Source organism: Oncorhynchus mykiss, chromosome 2 (assembly GCF_057628025.1).
Source record: "Oncorhynchus mykiss isolate SJ-2025 chromosome 2, ASM5762802v1, whole genome shotgun sequence".
Classification (NCBI taxonomy): Eukaryota; Metazoa; Chordata; class Actinopteri; order Salmoniformes; family Salmonidae; genus Oncorhynchus; species Oncorhynchus mykiss.
In genome coordinates this window covers 85677687-85702811 of record NC_143023.1, presented here as the reverse complement: position 1 = coordinate 85702811, position 25125 = coordinate 85677687, and the positions used below count along the sequence as shown (strand labels likewise).

The 25125-nt window shown below is 43.8% G+C and overlaps 1 protein-coding gene across 1 annotated transcript; it reads right to left on the bottom strand.

The window, feature by feature from the left end:
- Positions 1–567: 567 nt before the first annotated feature.
- Positions 568–5653, bottom strand: LOC110498193 (V-type proton ATPase subunit E 1). The gene is made up of 9 exons (XM_021574820.3): positions 5364–5653; positions 4202–4267; positions 4013–4122; positions 2776–2842; positions 2572–2661; positions 2367–2435; positions 2145–2239; positions 1459–1546; positions 568–1221 (listed from the first exon to the last, which is right to left on the bottom strand). Exons 1-9 carry the CDS (start codon positions 5394–5396, stop codon positions 1159–1161), a joined length of 681 nt encoding a protein of 226 aa, XP_021430495.1. The 5' UTR covers positions 5397–5653; the 3' UTR covers positions 568–1158.
- Positions 5654–25125: the final 19472 nt, after the last annotated feature.

The window sequence follows — 25125 nt, the reverse complement described above, 5'->3', positions numbered from 1 at the left end:
TAATGCTGACTACACTGCCATGAGAAGTCTAAAATGTGTCCGGCAATTCAAAGCAATTGGTCCACCTTTCACAGAGATCCTTTTCGTTTCATGAAAAAGGACAACCTCCACATTGGCTTTCCTCCCCAGTGAGTTTCTTTCCCATCCGTGAGTCCAGAGTTGTAATCTTGGACTCCTCCAGTTAATGCTTTAATCCTAGTCTCTGTACTGTAACCCACTGAACAGCCAGGCTCCTCTCCTACAGGTTAAGACTGTTGGGCCTGCACTCAGAAGTCTTACCTTCCTGTTCTCCACAACTGTAACTGTTAGCTTGTTTTTTAATGCATCTTTGAATTATATGTCATGCAAACAATAAAAATTATGCAAATAAAGCCTTATTTCTGCTGATGGAGTCTCGTCCTAAACATCTTGCATTTATCTTACACATTTTGGAATTCAGCAGAAGTTAGTTTGATGTACAACTTAGTATAGCCTATGATAAGATCCATTTAAAAAAGTACCAGGTTCTTGCCAACGCACTTTGGATTAAGTCCACTAGGTGGCAATGAAAGCATTTTGTTTTATACATTTTATGATAGGGTTGGAATAACTATTTTATTCTTCATTGGAGAACATCTGAATTGAATGAACAATCTGTGTACAAACAGTGAATATTCATGTTTCTTTGTTGCATATGTATTGTTAATCACATGGGTAACAACAAAAGACATTCATTCTCCAATCCAATATGTTCCCACTCAACACACAAAATACACAAACATCAAAAGGAATAGCGGCAGCCACCCTGTTAGGTGTTTGGACACCTTACAGTAAACAAAAATAACTTGATTATTCCTCAAGGGAAAGTAAGGGGACAATCAGACAACCCTTAGTGATGGGAGGGGAGCAGTGGTAAACTGAGGAGGTAGTATAAAACACTTGTGAAAGCCACCTACCCTTAACACCAGACAACACACATTCTCCCTCACATCGTGTCTCATAAAACAGTTTCTTACTTTGGAAGATCATATAGATAAGTGCTTAAAGTTGGGAAGATCAGAGAAAGGGTGTTCTTAGGCTCTGCTCAACTTTCAACATATCCAGCCCAAATGAGACGCTTGTTCGCAGTAACACTTCCAATGATCCCTTAACCTTTGTCTCCAACAGCATCACCATCTTTTAGTCCAAAAACTTACGGTTCGGGTTGGCACCGAACAGAGCCGTTCTGACCTCAGGCATCATCTGTCAGAGAACAAACAGAGAGGTCAGAGTGAATACCTAGCTGTCCCGGTACTACTCAGGATACAGAGTACTCATCAACCGAGCTTACAAAGGATATTAAGGTAGATAAGATCAAGCAGATTCAAATCAACCTCATCCTGTTGGAGGAGTACATGTGACATAATTGGGTTAGTGTTTGGGGTATTTCTATTGTGATTCCTAACCCCTCCTCTTCTGTCTAATATGTCAATACTGTACCTGCTGGGCCATGAGGTCTAGCCTGCTCTCCAGGGTGTTGGCTACCTTGATCTTCCCATTAGCGTTGTACATCTCAATACCTCCAGAGCTGTGGACACCAGAATCATACAGGTCACAGTCACTCGCTGAAGGACCACTATAGCTTGCTTATGTCCTATTATCTCAATCAATCACATGGATAGACCTAATTTGCACAGTGTGATAAAGTTAACGTTCAAAAACAGATGTGAAACCATTTTAACATAACAGTAAAGTAGATGTAATCTCTCCCATTCCTTTGCATTGCTAATGTGCCGAATACAAATACATGCACTCTATTTTAGGGAATGGGGATATCTAGTCAGTTGAACAACAATGCATTCAACTGAAATGTGTCTTCCGCATTTAACCCAACACTTTAATCAGAGAGGTGCAGGGGGCGGCCTTAATCAACTTCGGCATCGTCGGCACCCGGGAGCAGTTGTTGTTGGTGGTTAACTGCCTTGCTCAAGGGCAAAACGGCAGATTTTTTCCACCTTGCCGGCTCGGGGATTCGAACCAGCGACCTTTCTTTTATTGGCCCAACGCTCTTAACTGCTAGGCTACCTGACTCCCATTTTAGCATCCTGGTTGTTATTGTACCTCTTAGTCATTGATGTGCTCTTTGTTTAGCCACAATTAATGTGAAATGAAAAGGAATCTCATACATGTCTGGTGAAAGGTGCCGGTCTTGGTCAATGCCAACTTCAATTTTGCTCTTCACAGCAGCTTTATAGATGGGGATATTTTTCTGAACAGCAGCCTGTATGGTGAAAACCAAATTGTGAATGAATCCAAATTTTCTCAAACACAAGTAGGCCAATTCAAGTCATAATACAAGCTGAAATCAGTCATGATACACAGACAATGGCAAATAACATAACACTGACCTGCACCATGGCAATGTCCTGCTGCCGGCAGCGAATTATCACTTTGGGCTCCAGCAGTTGGTAGAATCCCTGAAATTGAAGTCCGGACATAATTAGACCACATATAGTAGCCATGGTTCATTGCATGACAGTGAGTATTAGCGGCACGGCAAACTTCTGTCAGCCTACATGAGTCGGATTAATCCTGAGCGCACAGAAAGACTACCTGCAGAACTAGCCCCTCCAACAACGCAGGGTACCTCGCCGGGTCCTTGGCAATGTTAGCCAGCCTCTGACGAGCCTCAGTTAGCAGATCCTGACACACAGAAAGAGAAAGAGTCAGACATCACTAGCAACAAGAAATCTAAAATGTTGTTGATAGGCGAAACATTTAATGTGGTCAGATAATTGCAGGAAAGCCGCCACTAACCGAAATCATGTCATCACGAGCTTTCAGCACCTTCAGTCGAGCCAGGTTCATCAGGTTGGACATCTGACTGTGTGGAGAAGCCAAATATTAAGTGGCAGACTGGCAGTCAAGTACTCTTATCAATGGGAGGCACAACACATGGTTTGGACAGGACAACATGGAGAGAACAAATTATGGTGCAAAAGGGAAGAATACTGCTCTACCAAGAAGGTAAAAAAACTGCTCATTTGGTTGAAAATTAGTTAATTTCATTTTTGCTACATTAAATACATGCTTAATCATGTGGACAAGTATCCTGCCTATATTGTATTGTGTTTTGGAGAAAATGGGGGTCATGTTAGCAGTAACTGCATAAAGTTACTGTGAAACCAAGGTAAATAAGTGAAAATACTTAAAGTACTACTTAAGTCATTTTTTGGGGGTATCTGTACTTTACTATTTATATTTTGACAACTTTTACTCCACTACATTCCTAAAGAAAATAATGTAATTTTTACTCCATACATTTTCCCTGACACCCAAAATTACTTTTGAATGCTTAACAGGACAGGAAAATTGTCAAATTCACACACTTTTCAAGAGAACATCCTGGCTCATTCCTATTGCCTCTGATTTGATGGACTCATTAAACACAAATGCTTCATTTTTACACTATGTCTGAGTGTTGGAGTGTGCCCCTGACTATCCGTGAATTTTTTTAAAAATCAAGAAATCGTGCCTGGTTTGCCATAAGGATTTCTTTTTTTTAAAAATATTTATACTTGACCTTTTGGTACTTTAGTATATTTTTGAAATTACATTTACTTTTGATACTTAAGTATATTTAAAATCAAATACTTTTACTCAGGAAGTATATTACTGGATGACTTTCACTTGAGTCATTTTCTGTTAAGCTATCTTTACTTTTACTCGAGTATGACAATTGGGTACTTTTTCCACCACTGATTTTTGCTTGGTAGGGCAGAATAGTGATGTTACAGTGTACTTTTGTAGTTAGCATACTAGCATGCTAGCTGTTCCTGTAGACTTCCAGTCATCGCGCAAACACTTTCAAACTGCACGCAGAGACATATCAATGAGTTCATCTGACTCTGGGTAAGAAGAAGTAGTAATTGCCAAAATGTCACACTGTTTAAATTAGGATCTGCCTCCAGAAAAGATATCATTATGAAGAGTATGTCCCATTCATCTGAGAAGAATTCACTGCTGGGATATAACGGGGGGAAAAAAAACTCACATTTTCTTCTGCTGGTCTATCTGCTTTTCTTTTTTCTCATAGTACTCCATGATCTTGAGCCTTTGTGTCTGCACCAGACGGCCCTTCTCAATGTTGAACTCCTCTTCTGCCTTTAGGAGCAGACACAAATTTGTTAATATTTTGAACAGTACCTTTACCAGACTTGCAGGCTAGATGGGAGAGCATTACCTTTGCATCAATTTCTTCTGCTTTCTCATTGGCTTCCTGTTCAATGAAGGCCATCATATGCTTGATCTGTCCAAGGAGAAACAAGGGATGAAGAAGTGTGTAGAACTAATTTTCTCATGAACAAGTGAGGAATCCACCATCATAGGTCCCAAAGGCACATTTTTTAACTAGCTATGCCTAGACGCAGTACATTGTTGCCTGTATGCCATCTTTCATATAATGCACTCTAAAACATTAGGCAGGGGGGCATTATTGATTCCCAAAGTGCCTTTCCAACACAAAAACCCAGAGGCACAATATATCAAGGCAAAGCAAATTACTGGCATGGCAAACCAATCTACTCATGGATTAGAGTGGGTTGATATGCATAGAAAGCACCAATTAATTAGCTTGTTCTCTAACTTGCTAAATTAAACTAGGCCTAATTGTCCAGTGAAAATCTCACTTTTAGAGGTGAATATTCTGTTAACTCATATCCAAATAATGTTTGACTCATCCTATACTCGTATGTGGCCAAAGCATGAATTGGGAGAAGAAAAAAAAAATCTAACTTGTATCTAAATAGACCGTTTCAAAAAGTTATTTCCTCATAGATGATGAGCTGCCAATCAACGGTCTACATATCCATTTTTTTTTAAATGTAAAGTATAAGCACACATCATTCTGTTGTTGGAGTAACGTTATACCCACACATAAAAGCTGCTTTTTAACATACTAAATACATTTTTGTGAAGGAAAACTATTTCACTCATATTGTAATTAATTATAGATCATATTTCATAGAAATCTGGAAACACTGGACAGTTACCGTGCTTCTTCACCTGCATTGCTTGCTGTTTGGGGTTTTAGGCTGGGTTTCTGTACAGCACTTTGAGATATCAGCTGATGTACGAAGGGCTATATAAAATAAATTTGATTGATTGATTGATTGATTGAGTTAGATACATTTTGAATCATAAGGGGAAGTGCCATGATGCATCGAACTATAGTAGCTCTTTTGACATCTGGTGAGAGCTGACAAATATATAGCTAACTGTATATCTCACAAAGCAGACATGTTAGCATAGCCAACTAAAAATAAAGCACACAGATTACCTTTTCTACTTTGTAATAGTTTGTGTTAGCAAAACTTAGCTAGCTTTAGCAAGCAAGATAATGTTACCTGTTTCTGTACGTCGGCATCGCTGAGCGCCATGGCTGGTTCTTCAGTTGTTGTTTTTTGCTTACTAATAAAGGTAGCTAGAAAACAACTGACTAATAATAATCAGCTACTTGATTTGACTAAATAGATTTTCAGTTGCTCATACACGACGTAAAAACATGGGCCTAATGACAAGCAACAAACTGGCACTGGATGTCAGCTGACTGGGTGACAGAGAACTGCGCGTTCACAACAAGGGTCGGTTTACTTCTTCTTTGATGAGGTTTAACGGCGGTTGGCATCCAATAAATGTTGCATTACCGCCACCTACTAGACTGGAGTACAACTCCCTCATACTTCGCTTGAAAAAATAAATAAACAAATACCCTACCATCTAACACGACACTCAGAACTTGTTTTAAAAATAAAAGAAAAAAATAACCCCATCCTACTCCACTATTTCAATCTATTAGTCCTATCTCAGACCAACAACCTGAAAGGATGGGACACCACCAGTGGCGACCCGTTATTCAGGGATTGAGCCCCACATTTTTAACAAATGCTTGCCTGTTTTGCATGTTTTTTGAAATTAATACGTATTCACATATCAGTTTGCAAACAATGTAAAAAAAAAAAGACATAATTGAGTTAATAAGCTGCATACAAACATGGTTTCTTTTTTGTTTTCTTGAGTAAGGCAGCTCCAAAATGCAGGTGTTTCAGCCTAGCTCAGTGCTTTCTGTGGTGGTGGTGCAAGCCAGCAGAAAACACAGATAAATTGATGTCAAATCACGTTATATGTACAGTGGCCTTGATTGGACTGTCAACATCATACTTTCAAAATCTTAGCTAGCAGTCATCATCATGAATCAAGTCGACAATCTACTGGCAAATCCTTTTTAATCCTTGTCATATGAAGAGAAATAATGAAGAGAAATTACAGATGCAACGTATCGTTGCTCATCAGCTATTGGACATAAACATTACACAGCAAGTTGGGAATCACAAATTCAACAATGAGTGGTTTGGAAGGAATCAGTGACAGCGGCTGTGTGGTCCCAAATCTGGGATTAGGGGGCTCTTTTCCAAATTTAAATTATAAACGTTCAACATTGGCCAAGCTGTCAATGAAGCATGATTTGTGCCATGCTCAAAACAATTGTTAACTCGGAACTGCGAAAACTTGACTTCAACGAGTTCAAGACAACTGGTAAATTCGGAATAAACGAGCTCCGACTGGGAAAATACGCTTTGAGCGGTCATCGAACTTGGAATTGTAAATCCGGCCTCTTTCTAGAGCTACGACGTGAAGATCAATGACATCATCATGATTCAACATGTTTTTTTTCCAGAGTTCCCATTTGTTTTGAAAGCACCATACATCCAGAGAATGACAAAATTTGCCTACGAAGGACCGCAGCGCCACCTTCCTGTTCAAGTGAGCACAGCACAACAAGGTGAGTCCAAAAATGTCTTGTATGCTGCTGCATAAATTATGTAATATGCCTGGGAGATATGTATACTGTAGCTAAGAATGTAATACTAAGTGTATGTTGTGTAGTAAGATGTTAGTAGCCCATGTGCCTCACCCTAATAATTTGGTCTATTTACCCCTCTTAATTTCACCTATTGTTCTGACTTGGTGGTGCACATGTAGCCCATAACCTGTTTTAGAGAAATGTAATCATCAAATATTGTGAGAGCTTTCATTTTTGCTTCATGCCCCCTTTATTTATCCTACGGTTCTGACTTGGTGTACAGGGAGAACACTGTAAGAACGGCCCATGTTCTGAAATCTGTCGCCGTACATTTCAAAAGTGCTATACAAATAGTTATATTGACTAAATCCGTCCTAGCTCGCTCATTAATGTCTTAATCGAAATTATGGCTTGCCTCTTATCAGCTTGTCCTCCCCTTATGCAATAGTTTGTACATCTCAATTGTCATTAGAAACCACATTTGTTAAGCAAGTCAGCCATATCAGCTATGTTTAAAAAAAAGCTGAATTAACTGTTTCATTGCCAGACAAGGCTTTGCTGATAGCCAGGTGCAGCAGTGGTAAGATGGGACTGCTGTTGGGACAGCTTTATGTAGGCCCTAACAGTTTGTGGGCACCATTTGTCAACGTTATAGTGCAATTAATGTATTGTTTAGTGTTGTGTTATGTTGTATAGTGGCTTTGCTGGCATGCGTCCCACTTTTATACTTTTTTGCCCCACCAAGATTTACATGCTAAAACCGTCACTGGACACAACCACTTAACACACCCTGTAACCATTCTGCTTCCTCTCTGCAGCTGCCACCACAACCTCAATTTTCTGCAACTTACGTTCCATCCCTGCAGTACAGTTGATAACCATTGCTATAAATGCAAAAAATCCAATCTTACTGAAATATATATCACTTGTTGGCCTATCCCTCTGTACTGGTACAGATCTACTACTCACACCACTCCTCTCAGGATCCTTCTCCATTGACCCATCTTCCTCTACTTTCTCCACTGCCTCAGCATATGACAACTTCTGCACTTCTCTAACCCTGGAACCCTCAACCTGCCTATCTCGCACGGGACATTTCTGATCTCCAGCCCAATGGACACCCCTACAATTAGCATATACCACTACTTTCCCCAATGCTACACATTCCTTTGTGTCATGCCCTTCTGCACACTTCTCACACCTATGAACCTCCCTCTTACACTCTGCTGCCACATGCCCATAAGTTTGACACCTGTAACAACGTAATGTATTCGGCACAAAATCTTGTGCAAGATAACTTATATATCCGAATATCACTTTATCAGGCAAAGACTCAACATCAAAACTCAAAAGAACAGACAATGATTCTTCTGTTTCACCACTCACCTCACCCTGTCTGCGTCGCACCAAACAACAAGCATCACAAACACAGAGAATCTTCCCCTTCAGTTGGTCAACTTTGACATTTTCTGCTACGTCAGTAATTACTCCTTTCAATGACGCCCTTTTCTTGAGAGCAAAACAATTCACCTCTTGCCCCCCCATTCGTTTAACTCGGAGAGCCTTCTCCCTCTGAGCAGCAGAAACACAAACAATTATCACAAGACCACTTCTGGTTAACCTCACTGATTCCACAGCACCCAACTCTGTTTTCACCCACCCTGAAACCACAACTGGATCAGCCAAAAAGCAAGGGTCCACGTTTTCCAAAAACTTCACTCCTACTGTCAGACTCTTCTTTATCCTGACCCTCGTGCAAGCCTCAGGCTCCAAGAACTTCATCAAACCTACCACCTCCGATACTTCAACCTCATTCACTTCCATTTCTCCTCCTGTCTTCAGCTCACTCTGCTTACACTTTCTACCATTATAATTTCACAAACGTCTCGCTTTTGCCCCGCCATTTTTAACCGACTCAAGCACACCCTCTTCCTGCCTCTCTCTCTTAGACCTCCTCTGCCTCACTTTTCCCCTCCATTCCTCCTCCGTATTCCAAGCATTTCTCCTTATGATAATACTGCACTTCTCCTGACATACAGTGGGGCAAAAAAGTATTTAGTCAGCCACCAATTGTGCAAGTTATCCCACTTAAAAAGATGAGAGAGGCCTGTAATTTTCATCATAGGTACACTTGAACTATGACAGACAAAATGAGACAAAAAAATCCAGAAAATTACATTGTAGGATTTTTTATGAATTTATTTGCAAATTATGGTGGAAAATAAGTATTTGGTCAAAAACAAACGTTTCTCAATACTTTGTTATATACCCTTTGTTGGCAATGACAGAGGTCAAACGTTTTCTGTAAGTCTTCACAAGGTTTTCACACACTGTTGCTGGTATTTTGGCCCATTCCTCCATGCAGATCTCCTCTAGAGCAGTGATGTTTTGGGGCTGTTGCTGGGCAACACGGACTTTCAACTCCCTCCAAAGATTTTCTATGGGGTTGAGATCTGGAGACTGGCTAGGCCACTCCAGGACCTTGAAATGCTTCTTACGAAGCCACTCCTTCGTTGCCCGGGCGGTGTGTTTGGGATCATTGTCATGCTGAAAGACCCAGCCACGTTTCATCTTCAATGCCCTTGCTGATGGAAGGAGGTTTTCACTCAAAATCTCACGATACATGGCCCCATTCATTCTTTCCTTTACACGGATCAGTCGTCCTGGTCCCTTTGCAGAAAAACAGCCCCAAAGCATGATGTTTCCACCCCCATGCTTCACAGTAGGTATGGTGTTCTTTGGATGCAACTCAGCATTCTTTGTCCTCCAAACACGACGAGTTGAGTTTTTACCAAAAAGTTATATTTTGGTTTCATCTGACCATATGACATTCTCCCAATCTTCTTCTGGATCATCCAAATGCTCTCTAGCAAACTTCAGACGGGCCTGGACATGTACTGGCTTAAGCAGGGGGACACGTCTGGCACTGCAGGATTTGAGTCCCTGGCGGCGTAGTGTGTTACTGATGGTAGGCTTTGTTACTTTGGTCCCAGCTCTCTGCAGGTCATTCACTAGGTCCCCCCGTGTGGTTCTGGGATTTTTGCTCACCGTTCTTGTGATCACTTTGACCCCACGGGGTGAGATATTGCGTGGAGCCCCAGATCGAGGGAGATTATCAGTGGTCTTGTATGTCTTCCATTTCCTAATAATTGCTCCCACAGTTGATTTCTTCAAACCAAGTTGCTTACCTATTGCAGATTCAGTCTTCCCAGCCTGGTGCAGGTCTACAATTTTGTTTCTGGTGTCCTTTGACAGCTCTTTGGTCTTGGCCATAGTGGAGTTTGGAGTGTGACTGTTTGAGGTTGTGGACAGGTGTCTTTTATACTGATAACAAGTACAAACAGCTGCCATTAATACAGGTAACGAGTGGAGGACAGAGGAGCCTCTTAAAGAAGAAGTTACAGGTCTGTGAGAGCCAGAAATCTTGGTTGTTTGTAGGTGACCAAATACTTATTTTCCACCATAATTTGCAAATAAATTAATTAAAAATCCTACAATGTGATTTTCTGGATTTGTTTTCCTCATTTTTTCTGTCATAGTTGAAGTGTACCTATGATGAAAATTACAGGCCTCTCTCATCTTTTAAAGTAGGATAACTTGCACAATTGGTGGCTGACTAAATACTTTTTTGCCCCACTGTACATCTTGTTCTTGCCTTCTCAAGGGACACCATTTAACCGGCAGTCACAATCTCCGTGCAATTAGCAGAACCCCTCCGGAAGTAGCCCTCAACAGTGCATCCCACTTATAAAGCTGCTGCTTCGTTCTGATGTTCGTCTTTATCAAAAGCTACCGCAACGCTTTTCCATTTCAAACAAGCGTGCTCTTCCAACCACCGTCTCGCTTCATGCCATCACCATTTCTTTTCAAGGGTCAGTTTATGAAGTGCCGCGCGTATTTTGGCTTATTTTCCATAAGAATCTCAGACAAGTTAGTTTTTTTTGTGACTTTTAAATATTGCACCGATTTCAGACTTTTTTTGTGTGACTTGCTTCAGCAGGACCCCTCTAGATCTTTGTCATACATCTGACATATTATTATAGCTAATATAATATAGTTATTATTTGTTCCAGCCAGCAGCTAACGTTATAACAACACACCTTTTCAACACCGTCCCCAACTTGAGTTTATCGTTAAGGTTGTAGTTTTGTCACTTGACAATTTTATTTTGGAGTTTTGTTTTGCTTGCTAACTTAGCTTACAGACATGGAACAGTTCGTAAATACCGGTACAATTAGCTCGCAGGAACACACCAATGTAAGGTAGCTAGTTAACAAACTAATTGTATTTGGTTACTCAAATAGTCTTTTAGTGTAAATTGATTTAGACGGCGCAGTTTAGACAGCATGGACGTATTTGGGTATTGGCTGGATGGGATACAGTTTATGCCAAATTGACTTCAAACGTTGAATGTTTCAGTTAACCCTAAACCGTCTCATGACCTTATTCTCATAACCTGTTACGTTTATACTCATAAACTAATGCGAAAAGTAAAGTCTGACAAACTGTATCCCTTCTAGCCAAAACCACGTAGACGTCATCATAGCCATAAATGGGTCCCCCAACGACAACGTGATTGTCATAGAAACTGAATCCCGATAACGTTAGAGAGTTCGCCATCTTGTAGTCCTAAAAACCAGAAATAAGTTACCTCTGATCTTTCAACCATTCCTATGGGGGAAAGAATGGGGTTTGGGGATAAATCCTTAAAATAAGGTCTGAGGTTAACACAGGCTTAGGAGATGTTATACATTTGATTTATTTATTTTTATTTCACCTTTATTTAACAAGGTAGGCTAGTTGAGAACAAGTTCTCATTTACAACTTCGACCTGGTCAAGATAAAGCAAAGCAGTTCGACACATACAACAACACAGAGTTACACATGGAATAAACAAACATACAGTCAATAATACAGTAGAAAAAGTATATATACAGTGTGTGCAAATGAGGTAGGATAAGGGAGGTAAGGCAATAAATAGGCCATGGTGGCAAAGTAATTACAATATAGCAATTAAACACTGGAATGGTAGATGTGCAGAAGATGAATGTGCAAGTAGAGATACTGGGGTGCAAAGGAGCAAAATAAATAAAGTATGAGGATGAGGTAGTTGGATGGGCTGTTTACAGATGGGCTATGTGCAGTGATCTGTGAGCTGCTCTGACCGCTGGTGCTTAAATCTACTGAGGGAGATATGAGTCTCCAGCTTCAGTGGTTTTTGCAGTTCGTTCCAGTCATTGGCAGCAGAGAACTGTAAGGAAAGGCGGCCAAAGGAAGAATTGGCTTTGGGGGTGACCAGTGAGATATAAATGCTGGAGCGCGTGCTACTGGTGGGTGCTGCTATGGTGACCAGTGAGCTGAGATAAGGCGGGGCTTTACCTAGCAGAGACTTGTAGATGACCTGGAGCCAGTGGGTTTGGCAATGAGTATGAAGCGTGGGCCAGCCAACGAGAGGGTAAAGGTCGCAGTGGTGGGTATTATATGGGGCTTTGATGACAAAACGGATGGCACTGTGATAGACTGCATCAAATTTGTTGAGTAGAGTGTTGGAGGCTATTTTATAAATGGCATCGCCGAAGTCGAGGATCAGTAGGATGGTCAGTTTTACGAGGGTATGTTTGGCAACATAAGTGAAGGATGCTTTGTTGCGAAATAGGAAGCTGATTCTAGATTTAATTTTGGATTGGAGATGCTTAATGTGAGTCTGGAAGGAAAGTTTACAGTCTAACCAGACACCTAGGCATTTGTAGTTGTCCACATTCTAAGTCAGAATCGTCCCTAGTAATGATGCTGGACGGGCGGGCAGGTGCGGGCAGTGATCGGTTGAAGAGCATGCATTTAGTTTTACTTACATTTAAGAGCAGTTGGAGGCCATGGAAGGAGAGTTGTACGGCATTGAAGCTCGTCTGGAGGTTAGTTAACATAGTATCCAAAGAAGGGCCAGAGGTATATAGAATCAGAAAATCACCAGCAGCAAGAGCGACATCATTGATGTACAGTCGTGGCCAAAAGTTTTGAGAATGACACAAATATTAATTTTCACGAAGTTTGCTGCTTCAGTATCTAGATATTTTTGTCAGATGTTACTATGGAATACTGAAGTATAATTACAAGCATTTCATAAGTGTCAAAGGCTTTTATTGACAATTATATGAAGTTGATGCAAAGAGTCAATATTTGCTGTGTAGACCCTTCTTTTTCAAGACCTCTGCAATCCGCCCTGGCATGCTGTCAATTAACTTCTGGGCCACATCCTGACTAATGGCAGCCCATTCTTGTATAATCAATGTTTGGAGTTTGTCAGAATTTGTGGGGTTTTGTTTGTCCACCCGCCTCTTGAGGATTGACCACAAGTTCGCAATAGGATTAAGGTCTGGGGTATTTCCTGGCCATGGACCCAAAATATCAATGTTTTGGTCCCCGAGCCACTTAGTTATCACTTTTGCCTTATGGCAAGGTGCTCCATCATGCTGGAAAAGGCATTGTTCGTCACCAAACTGTTCCTGGATGGTTGGGAGAAGTTGCTCTCGGAGGATGTGTTGGTACCATTCCTTTTTAATGACTGTTTTTAGGCAAAATTGTGAGTGAGCCCACTCCCTTGGCTGAGAAGCAACTCCGCACATGAATGGTCTCAGGATGCTTTACTGTTGGCATGACACAGGACTGATGGTAGCGCTCACCAGACAAGCTTTTTTCCGGATGCCTCAAACAATCGGAAACGGAATTCATCAAAGAAAATGACTTTACCCCAGTCCTCAGCAGTCCAATCCCTGTACCTTTTGCAGAATATCAGTCTGTCCCTGATATTTTTCCTGGAGAGAAGTGGCTTCTTTGCTGCCCTTCTTGACAGCAGGCCATCCTCCAAAAGTCTTCGCCTCACTGTGCGTGCAGATGCACTCACACCTGCCTGCTGCCATTCCTGAGCAAGCTCTGTACTGGTGGTGCCCCGATCCCGCAGCTGAATCAACCTTTCTTGGGCGCCCTGAAGCCTTCATCACAACAATTGAACTGCTCTCCTTGAAGTTTTTGATGATCCGATAAATGGTTGATTTAGGTGCAATCTTACTGGCAGCAATATCCTTGTCTGTAAAGCCCTTTTTGTGCAAAGCAATGATGACGGTCCGTGTTTCCTTGCAGGTAACCATGGGTGACAGAGGAAGAACAATGATTCAAAGCACCACCCTCCTTTTGAAGCTTCCAGTCTGTTATTACGATCAGTATGACAGAGTGATCTCCAGCCTTGTCCTCGTCAACACTCACACCTGTGTTAATGAGAGAATCACTGACATGATGTCAGGCGGTCCTTTTGTGGTAAGGGCTGAAATGCAGTGGAAATGTTTTTTTTTTGAGAGTCAGTTCATTTGCATGGCAAAGAGGGAGTTTGCAATTAATTGCAATTCATCTGATCACTCTTCATAACATTCTGGAGTATATGCAAATTGCCATCATACAAACTGAGGCAGCAGACTTTGTGAAGATGAATATTTGTGTCATTCTCAAAACCTTTGGCCACGGCTGTATACAGAGAAGAGAGTCGGCCCGAGAATTGAACCCTGTGGCACCCCCATAGAGACGGCCAGAGGTCCGGACAACAGGCCCTACGATTAGACACACTGAACTCTATAAAGCCTTGGCCAGGTCGATGAATACAGCTGCACAGTAATGTCTCTTATCGATGGCTGTTATGATATCGTTTAGGACCTTGAGCGTGGCTGAAGTGCACCCATGACCAGCTCTGAAACCAGATTGCATAGCGGAGAAGGAACGGTGGGATTCGAAATGGTCGGTAATCTGTTTGTTGACTTGGCTTTCGAAGACCTTAGAAAGGCAGGGTAGGATAGATATAGGTCTGTAGCAGTTTGGGTCTAGAGTGTCTCCCCCCTTTGAAGAGGGGGATGACCGCGGCAGCTTTCCAATCTTTGGGAATCTCAGACGATACGAAAGAGAGGTTGAACAGGCTAGTAATAGGGGTTGCAACAATTTCGGCAGATAATTTTAGAAAGAGAGGGTCCAGCTTGTCTAGCCCGGCTAATTTGTAGGGGTCCAGATTTTGCAGCTCTTTCAGAACATCAGCTATCTGGATTTGGGTGAAGGAGAAATGGGGGAGGCTTGGGTGAGTTGCTGTGGGGGGTCCAGGGCTGTTGACCGGGTTAGGGGTAGCCAGGTGGAAAGCATGGCCAGCCGTAGAAAAATGCTTATTGAAATTCTCAATTATAGTGGATTTATCGGTGGTGACAGTGTTTCCTAGCCTCAGTGCAATGGGCAGCTGGGAGGAAGTGCTCTTATTCTCCATGGACTTTACAGTGTCCCAGAACTTTTGGGATTTTTTGCTACAGGATTCAAATTTCTGCTTGTTAAAGCTAGCCTTAGCTTTCCTAACTGCCTGTATACATTGGTTCTTAACTTCCCTGAAAAGTTGCATATCACGGGGGCTATTCGATGCTAATGCAGAACACCACAGGGTGTTTTTGTGCTGGTCAAGGGCAGTCAGGTCTGTAGAGAACCAAGGGCTATATCTGTTGCTGGTTCTACATTTTTTTAATTGGGCATGCTTATTTAAGATGGTGAGGAAAGCACTTTTAAAGAATAAGCAGGCATCCTCAACTGACAGAATGAGGTCAATATCCATCCAGGATACCCGGGCCAGGTTGGTTAGGAAGGCCTGCTCACTGAAGTGTTTTAGGGAGCGTTTGACAGTAATGAGGGGTGATCGTTTCACCGCATACCCATTACTGATGCAGGCAATGAGGCAGTGATCGCTGAGATCTTGGTTGAAAACAGCAGAGGTGTATTTGGAGGGCAAGTTGGTTAGGATGATATCTTTGAGCGTGCCCGTGTTTGCATATTTGGGGTTGTACCGGGTGGGTTCATTGATCAGTTGTGTGAGTTTGAGGGCATCAAGCTTAGATTGTAGGATGGCTGGGGTGTTAAGCATGTCCCAGTTTAGGTCACCTAGCAGCACGAGTCCTGAAGATATATGGGGGGCAATCAATTTACATATGGTGTCCAGGGCACTGCTGGGGACAGAGGGTGGTCTATAGCAAGCGGCAGCGGTGAGAGACTTGTTTCTGGAAAGGTGGATTTTTAAAAATAGAAGCTCAAATTGTTTGGGTACAGACCCGGATAGGAAGACAGAACTCTGCAGGCTATCTCTGCAGTAGATTTCAACAACGCCACCTTTGGCAGTTCTATCTTGTCGGAAAATGTTATAGTTACGGATGGAAATTTCAGGGTTTTTGGTTGTCTTCCTAAGCCAGGATTCAGACACGGCTAGGACATCCGGGTTGGCAGAGTGTGCTAAAGCAGTGAATAAAATGAGATAATATAAGTCAATTAACATGGCATTCATGAATTATGACGCCTTTATGTGCTTGTTTTGACATTAAACTGACATTAGCTAAAGAAGATTATCTCATAGAACAAAACGTATAAGATCTCCTAAACCTGTGGTTACCACCGACCTTATTTTCTGCGTTTATCCAGAAACCCTCCAAAAACTACATTAATTTCCACATAGGCTTTGGCCATCAAGCAAAGGCAAGTATGAGTAGTTGCAGGCACTCCTATAGCGTGACCAGAGTATGACCGAGTGAGTGAGTCTTGAAAGGAGTGGTTGTATGGAAAGCGAATCAGCTAATTGGGCAGATTTGTTGCCACTTAAGACCGTTTTGCATGGCTGATTGGGCTCCATTGCTTAGTTAAATAAAGGTTCAATAAAAAAAATATATATATAGTATATATTTGACCTGTTGATAAGCCGGTTATGCTATGGTGACCAATGCACTGGGTGGTAAGTTGATGTGCCTGCCAACATGGAAGTGTTTTCTACTCAGTATCATGGTCATGTTGTTGGTAGTAGCTAACGTGGCCAAGTTTTTTTCTCTCACATTATTTTATTTAAAGTAGGACAACAATGGGACACAGTGCCATTCGCTGCCTCGTCAACGGAGTGGGAAGTATCTACCTCTTAGCCAATATCAAATCAAATCAAATTTTTATTTGTCACATACACATGGTTAGCAGATGTTAATGCGAGTGTAGCGAAATGCTTGTGCTTCTAGTTCCGACAATGCAGTAATAACCAACGAGTAATCTCACCTAACAATTCCACAACTACTACCTTATACACACAAGTGTAAAGGGATAAAGAATATGTACATAAAGATATATGAATGAGTGATGGTACATAACGGCATAGGCAAGATGCAGTAGATGGTATAGAGTACAGTATATACATATGAGATGAGTAATGTAGGGTATATAAACATAAAGTGGCATAGTTTAAAGTGGCTAGTGATACATGTGTTACATAAAGAGGGCAAGATTCAGTAGATGCAGCAAGATGCAGCATTTTAAATGAGTACAGTATAAACCTATACATATGAGATGAGTAATGTAGGTTATGTAAACATTATATTAAGTGGCATTGTTTAAAGTGTTTAGTGATACATTTTTTACAGTGGCTGGAGTTGAGTCAGTATGTTGGCAGCAGCCACTCAATGTTAGTGGTGGCTATTTAACAGTCTGATGGCCTTGAGATAGAAGCTGTTTTTCAGTCTCTCAGTCCCTGCTTTGATGAACCTGTACTGACCTTGCCTTCTGGATGATAGCGGGGTGAACAGGCAGTGGCTCGGGTGGTTGTTGTCCTTGATGATCTTTATGGCCTTCCTGTGACATCGGGTGGTGTAGGTGTCCTGGAGGGCAGGTAGTTTGCCCCCGGTGATGCGTTGTGCAGATCTCACTACCCTCTGGAGAGCCTTACGGTTGTGGGCGGAGCAGTTGCCGTACCAGGCGGTGATACAGCCCGACAGGATGCTCTCGATTGTGCATCTGTAGAAGTTTGTGAGTGCTTTTGGTGACAAGCCAAATTTCTTCAGCCTCCTGAGGTTGAAGAGGCGCTGCTGTGCCTTCTTCACAACGCTGTCTGTGTGGGTGGACCAATTCAGTTTGTCCGTGATGTGTACACCAAGGAACTTAAAACTTTCCACCTTCTCCACCACTGTATCAACGATGTGGATAGGGGGGTGCTCCCTCTGCTGTTTCCTGAAGTCCACAATCATCTCCTTTGTTTTGTTTGACGTTGAGTGTGAGGTTATTTTCCTGACACCACACTCCGAGGGCCCTCACCTCCTCCCTGTAGGCTGTCTCGTCGTTGTTGGTAATCAAGCCTACCACTGTAGTGTCGTCCGTAAACTTGATGATTGAGTTGGAGGCGTGCATGGCCACACAATCATGGGTGAACAGGGGGTACAGGAGAGGGCTCAGAACGCACCCTTGTGGAGCCCCAGTGTTGAGGATCAGCGGGGTGGAGATGTTGTTACCCTCACCACCTGGGGGCGGCCCGTCAGGAAGTCGAGTACCCAGTTGCACAGGGCGGGGTCGAAACCCAGGGTCTCGAGCTTGATGACGAGTTTGGAGGGTACTATGGTTTTAAATGCTGAGCTGTCGTCGATGAACAGCATTCTCACATAGGTATTCCTCTTGTCCAGATGGGTTAGGGCAGTGTGGTTGCGATTCCGTCGTCTGTGGACCTATTGGGGCGGTAAGCAAATTGGAGTGTGTCTAGGGTGTCAGGTAGGGTGGAGGTGATATGGTCCTTGACTAGTCTCTCAAAGCACTTCATGATGACGGAAGTGAGTGCTACGGGGCGGTAGTCGTTTAGCTCAGCTTTCTTAGCTTTCTTGAGAACAGGAACAATGGTGGCCCTCTTGAAGCATGTGGGAACAGCAGACTGGGATAAGGATTGATTGAATATGTGCATGCTCTGAGGACGCGGCTGGGGGTACTGTCTGGGCATGCATCCTTGCGAGGGTTAACACGTTTAAATGTTTTACTCACGTAGGCTGCAGTGAAGGAGAGCTGCTGGTCCGCGACGGGGCTGGTTTTCTTTTTGTAATCCGTGATTGACTGTAGACCCTGCCACATACCTCTTGTGTCTGAGCCAATGAATTGCGACTCTACTTTGTCTCTATACTGACACTTAGCTTGTTTGATTGCCTTGTGGAAGGAACAGCTATACTGTTTGTATTCGGTAATGTTTCCGGTCACCTTGCCCTGGTTAAAAGCAGTGGTTTGCGCTTTCAGTTTCGCGCGAATGCTGCCATCAATCCACGGTTTCTGGTTTGGGAATGTTTTAATCGTTGCTGTGGGTATAGCATCGCCGATGCACTTTCTAATGAACTCGCTCACCAAATCAGCGTCTTCGTCAATGTTGTTGTTGGACGCAATGCGAACATGTCCCAATCCACGTGATCGAAGCAGTCTTGAAGCGTGGAATCAAATTGGTCGGACCAGCGTTGAACCGACCTGAGCGTGGGAGCTTCTTGTTTTAGTTTCTGTCTGTAGGCTGGAAGCAACCAAATGGAGTCATGGTCAGCTTTTCCGAAAGGAGGGCAGGGGAGGGCCTTATAAGCGTCGCGGAAGTTAGAATAACAATGATCCAGGGTTTTACCAGCCCCGGTAGCACAATCGATATGCTGATAGAATTTAGGGAGTCTTGTTTTCAGATTAGCCTTGTTAAAATCCCCAGCTACAATGAATGCAGCCTCAGGATATGTGGTTTCCAGTTTACCTAGACTCAAATAAAGTTTGTTCAGGGCCATCGATGTGTCTGCTTGGGGGGGAATATATACGGCTGTGATTATAATCGACGAGAATTCCCTTGGTAGATAATGCGGTCGACATTTGATTGTGAGGATTTCTAAGTCCGGTGAACAGAAGGACTTGAGTTCCTGTATGTTGTTATGATCACACCACGTCTCGTTAATCATAAGGCATACCCCCCGCCCCTCTTCTTACCAGAAATATGCTTGTTTCTGTCGGCGCGAAGCGTGAAGAAACCAGCTGGCTGCACCGACTACGTTAGCGTCTCTCGAGTGAGCCATGTTTCCGTGAAGCAAAGAATGTTACAGTCTCTGATGTCTCTCTGGAATGCTACCCTTGCTCGGATTTCATCAACCTTGTTGTCAAGAGACTGGACATTGGCGAGTAGTATGCTAGGGAGTGGTGCGCGATGTGCCCGTCTCCGGAGCCTGACCAAAAGACCGCTTCGTTTTCCCCTTTTAAGGCGTCGTTGTTTAGGGTTGTCGGCTGGGAACCGATCCATTGTCCCGGGTGGAAGGCAAAACACAGGATCCGCTTCGGGAGAGTCATATTCCTGGTCGTAATGATGGTGAGTTGACGTTGCTCTTATATTCAGTAGTTTCTCCCGACTGTATGCAATGAAACCTAAGATTACCTAGGGTACCAATGTAAGAAATAACACGTTTCCTAGGAACGCGAAGCGAGGCGGCCATCTCTGTCGGTGCCGGAAGTAGGTGGTTGAGTGAATATCAAGGTGAAAGCTGCACACGCATACAACGCATGAAGTACACCCATCATCTCTTACTTGAATAAATGAATAAATAATGGTCCATTTTATAACCTAAAATGTATTTTATTTTTGTGTAAAACTAACAATGAAATACGACTGTCACGCCCTGACCTTAGTTATCTTTGTTTTCTTTATTATTTTGGTTAGGTCAGGGTGTGATGAGGGTGATATGTGGGTTTTTCCAGTCTAGGTGTTTTTATGTCTATGGTTGCCTAGGTTGGTTCTCAATCAGAGGCAGCTGTTTATCGTTGTCTCTGATTGGGGACCATATTTAGGTAGCCATATGCCTTGGATAGTTTGTGGGTTATTGTCTGTGTAGTTGCATGTCAGCACTCGAGTTTATAGCTTCACGTTCATTTTTGTTATTTGTGTTAGTTTGTTTAGTGTTCTTCGTTTTAAATAAAGAAGAATGTATTCATCTCACGCTGCGCCTTGGTCTCCTCGTTATGACGAACGTGAAAGAATAACCCACCAAACCAGGACCAAGCAGCGTGAAAAGGAGGAACAGCGATTAATGGGGAAATGGAGGAGGTATTAGATGGAGCAGGACCCTGGACACAGCCGGGAGAGTATCGCTGTCCTAAGGAGGAGTTAGAGGCAGCGAAAGTGGAACAGTGATACTACGAGGGGAAATACAGGAGAATAGAGGAACAGTGACTATACGAAGGTACACGGCTGGCACGGAAGCCTGAGAGGCAGCCCCAAGATTTTTTGGGGGGGGGACACGAGGAGATTGGCTGAGTCAGGTAGGAGACCTGAGCCAGGCACCTTGTTATTCAAAGATGCACAATATGCGTGTCTCCAGTGCGCTATTCTAGTCCAGTGCGCTCTATTCCAACTACTCGCATTTGCGGGACTAGAATGGGCATCCAGCCAGGACGCATTGTGCCTGCTCTATGTTCTGGATCTCCAATGCGTCTCCACGGTCCAGTTTATCCTGCGCCTCCTCCCCGCACTCACCCTGAGGTGCGTGTCACCAGCCCAGTACCACCAGTGCCAACACCACGCACCAGGCTTCCCGTGCGCCTCCAGAGTCCAGTACGCCCTGTTCCTCTTCCCCGCACTCGCCCTGAGGTGCGTGTCCCCAACCCGGTACCACCAGTGCCGGCACCACGCACCAGGCCTATAGTGCACCTCGGCAGTCCAGTACGCCCTGTTCTTGCTCTTCGCTCTTGCCCTGAGGTGCATGTCACCAGCCCGGAACCACCAGTGCCGGCACCACGCACCAGGCCTACAGTGCGCCTCGGCAGTCCAGAACGTCTGGCGACAGTACCCAGTCCAGAGTGTCTGGCGACAGTACCCAGTCCGGAGCGTCCGGCGACTGTTCATAGACCGGAACCTCCAACGACGGGCCACAGTCCGGAACCTCCAACGACGTGCCACAGTCCGGAACCTCCAACGACGGTCCCCAGCCCGGGGTCTCCAGCGCCGGTCCCCAGCCCGGGGTCTCCAGCGACGATCCCCAGCCCGGGGCCTCCAGCGGCTATCCCCAGCCCGGGGCCTCCGGTGATGATCCATGCAGTGATGGTCCCCAGCCCGGGGTCTCCAGCGAAGGTCCCCAGTCCGGGGTCGCCAGTGATGATCCGCAGTAATGAGCCTCCGGCGATGATCCACGGGTTAGAGCTACAAGGGTGGAGGGCTCAATGTAAAGAAGGGGGGCGGTGTCCAGAGCCAGTCTAGAGTCTGTCTAGGGTTTTTGTATGTTTATGGGGTTTTTCCAGTCTAGGTGTTTTTATGTCTATGGTTGCCTAGATTGGTTCTCAATCAGAGGCAGCTGTTTATCGTTGTCTCTGATTGGGGACCATATTTAGGTAGCCATATGCCTTGGATAGTTTGTGGGTCATTGTCTATGTGTAGTTGCATGTCACCACGCGTGTTTATAGCTTATAGCGTTACGTTTTTGTTAGTTTGTGTAGTGTTCTTCGTTTAAATAAAGAAGAATGTATTCATCTCACACTGCGCCTTGGTCTCCTCGTTATGACGAATGTGACAGACTCAGACTTATTCTATGGCTTAAAGACAGAAGTTCAAACTCTCGGCGTGGAGACGCATTGGAGATCCAGAACATAGAGCAGGCACAATGCGTCCTGGCTGGATGCCCATTCTAGCCCCGCAAATGCGAGGAGTTGGAATAGAGCGCACCGGACTAGAATAGCGCACTGAAGACACTGTGCATCTTTGAATAACAAGGTGCCTGGCTCAGGTCTCAAACTCTCGGCATATTTAGCCATTTAAAGGTCAATGTACGGTAGTTGCGTGGTAAAAAAAATTAAACACTGCTCAATCAAAACCGTCTAACACAGGGTTTCCCAAACTCGGTGCACATTTGGATTTTTTCCCCCCTAACACAACACAGGTGATCAAAACTTGATGATTAGTTGATTATTTTAATCAACTGTATAGTGCAAGGGCAAAACCAGGCCTCTGACCTCCTTATAGGACTCATCGTTGTGGGTGATCAGGCCTACCACTGTTGTGTCGTTGACAAACTTAATGATGGTGTTGGAGTTGTGCTTGGCCACGCAGTCACGGGTGAACAGGGAGTACAGGATGATATTAAGCACGCACTCCTGAGGGTCACCCGTGTTGAGGATCAGTGTGGCAGACATGTTGTTGCCTACCCTTACCACTTGGGGGCGGCCCTCAGGAAGTCCAGGATCCAGTTGCAGAGGGAGGTGATTAGTCCCATGGTCCTTAGGTTAGTGATGAGCTTTGAGGCCACTATGGTGTTGAACGCTGAGCTGTAGTCAATAAACAGCATTCTCACCTAGGTGTTCCTTCTGTCCATGTGGGAAAGGGCAGTGTTGAGTGCAATAGAGATTGTGTCATCTGTGGATCTGTTGGGGCGGTATGCAAATTGGAGTGGGTCTAGGGTTTCTGGGATGATGGTGTTGTTGTGAGCCATGACCAGCCTTTCAAAGCACTTCATGGCTATAGATGTGAGTGCTACGGTTCGGTAGTCATTTAGGTAGGTTACCTTGGTGTTCTTGGGCACAGGGACCATGGTGATCTGCATGAAATATGTAGGTATTACAAACGGCCAGGGACAGGTTGAAAATATCAGTGAAGACACTTGCCAATTGGTCAGCGCATGCTCTGAGTACATGTCCTGGTAATCTGTCTGGCCCTGCTGCCTTGTGAATGTTGACCTGTTTAAAGGTCTTATTCACATCGGCTACACTGATCACACTGTCGTCCAGAACAACTGGTGCTCTCATACATTATTCAGTGTTGCATACCTCGAAGCGCGCATCAAAGTCATTTAGCTCGTCTGGTAGGCTTGTGTCACTGGGCAGCTCGCGGCTGGGCTTCCCTTTGTAGTCAGTAATAGTTTGCAAGCCCTGCCACACTCGACGAGCGTCGGAGCCCGTGTAGTAGGATTCAATCTTAGTCCTGTATTAACGCTTTGCCTGTTTGATGGTTCGTCTGAGGGCATAGCAGAATTTCTTATAAGCGTCCGGGTTAGTGTCCCGCTCCTTGAAAGAGGCAGCTCTACCCTTTAGCTCAGTGCAGATGTTGCCTGTAATCCATGGCGTCTGATTGGGGTTGTACGTAAGGTCAATGTGGGGACAACGTCATTGATGCACTTATTGATGAAGCCGGTAACTGATGTGGTATAATCCTCATTGCCATCGGATGAGCCCCGGGAACGTATTCCAGTCTGTGCTAGGAAAACGGTCCTGTAGCTTAGCATCTGCATCATCTGACCACTTCCATATTGAGCGAGTGACTGGTTCTTCCTGCTTTAGTTTTAGCTTGTAAGCAGGAATCAGAAGGATTGAAGTATGGTCAGATTTGTCAAAATGAGGGCGAGGGAGAGCTTTGTATGCGTCTCTGTGTGTGGAGTAAAGATGGTTTAGAGTTTTTTTCTTCCTCTGTTGCACATGTAACATGCTGGTAGAAATGAGGTAAAACATATTTAAGTTAACCTGCATTAAAGTCCCCGGCCACTAGGAGCACCACCTCTGGATGAGCATTTTCTTGTTTGCTTATGGCTTTATACAGCTCGTTGATTGCGGTCTTAGTGCCAGCTACGACATTCACTCCTTTCCACACGCTCTATAAAACGTAGAGGTCAAACATGGAAATAATTTTCCCAACATTCATTTTTTCCATAGGGGATTTTAGAAACACTTAAAATAAGGTCTGTGTTTCGTGTAGGCTTACCCTGGCGTGACATTTTGATAACTGTGTAAATCTCTATCTGAGAAGGTGACTTTTATCAATATACAGTGCCTTGCGAAAGTATTCGGCCCCCTTGAACTTTGTGACCTTTTGCCACATTTCAGGCTTCAAACATAAAGATATAAAACTGTATTTTTTTGTGAAGAATCAACAACAAGTGGGACACAATCATGAAGTGGAACGACATTTATTGGATATTTCAAACTTTTTTAACAAATCAAAAACTGAAAAATTGGGCGTGCAAAATTATTCAGCCCCTTTACTTTCAGTGCAGCAAACTCTCTCCAGAAGTTCAGTGAGGATCTCTGAATGATCCAATGTTGACCTAAATGACTAATGAAGATAAATACAATCCACCTGTGTGTAATCAAGTCTCCGTATAAATGCACCTGCACTATGATAGTCTCAGAGGTCCGTTAAAAGCGCAGAGAGCATCATGAAGAACAAGGAACACACCAGGCAGGTCCGAGATACTGTTGTGAAGAAGTTTAAAGCCGGATTTGGATACCAAAAGATTTCCCAAGCTTTAAACATCCCAAGGAGCACTGTGCAAGCGATAATATTGAAATGGAAGGAGTATCAGACCACTGCAAATCTACCAAGACCTGGCCGTCCCTCTAAACTTTCAGCTCATACAAGGAGAAGACTGATCAGAGATGCAGCCAAGAGGCCCATGATCACTCTGGATGAACTGCAGAGATCTACAGCTGAGGTGGGAGACTCTGTCCATAGGACAACAATCAGTCGT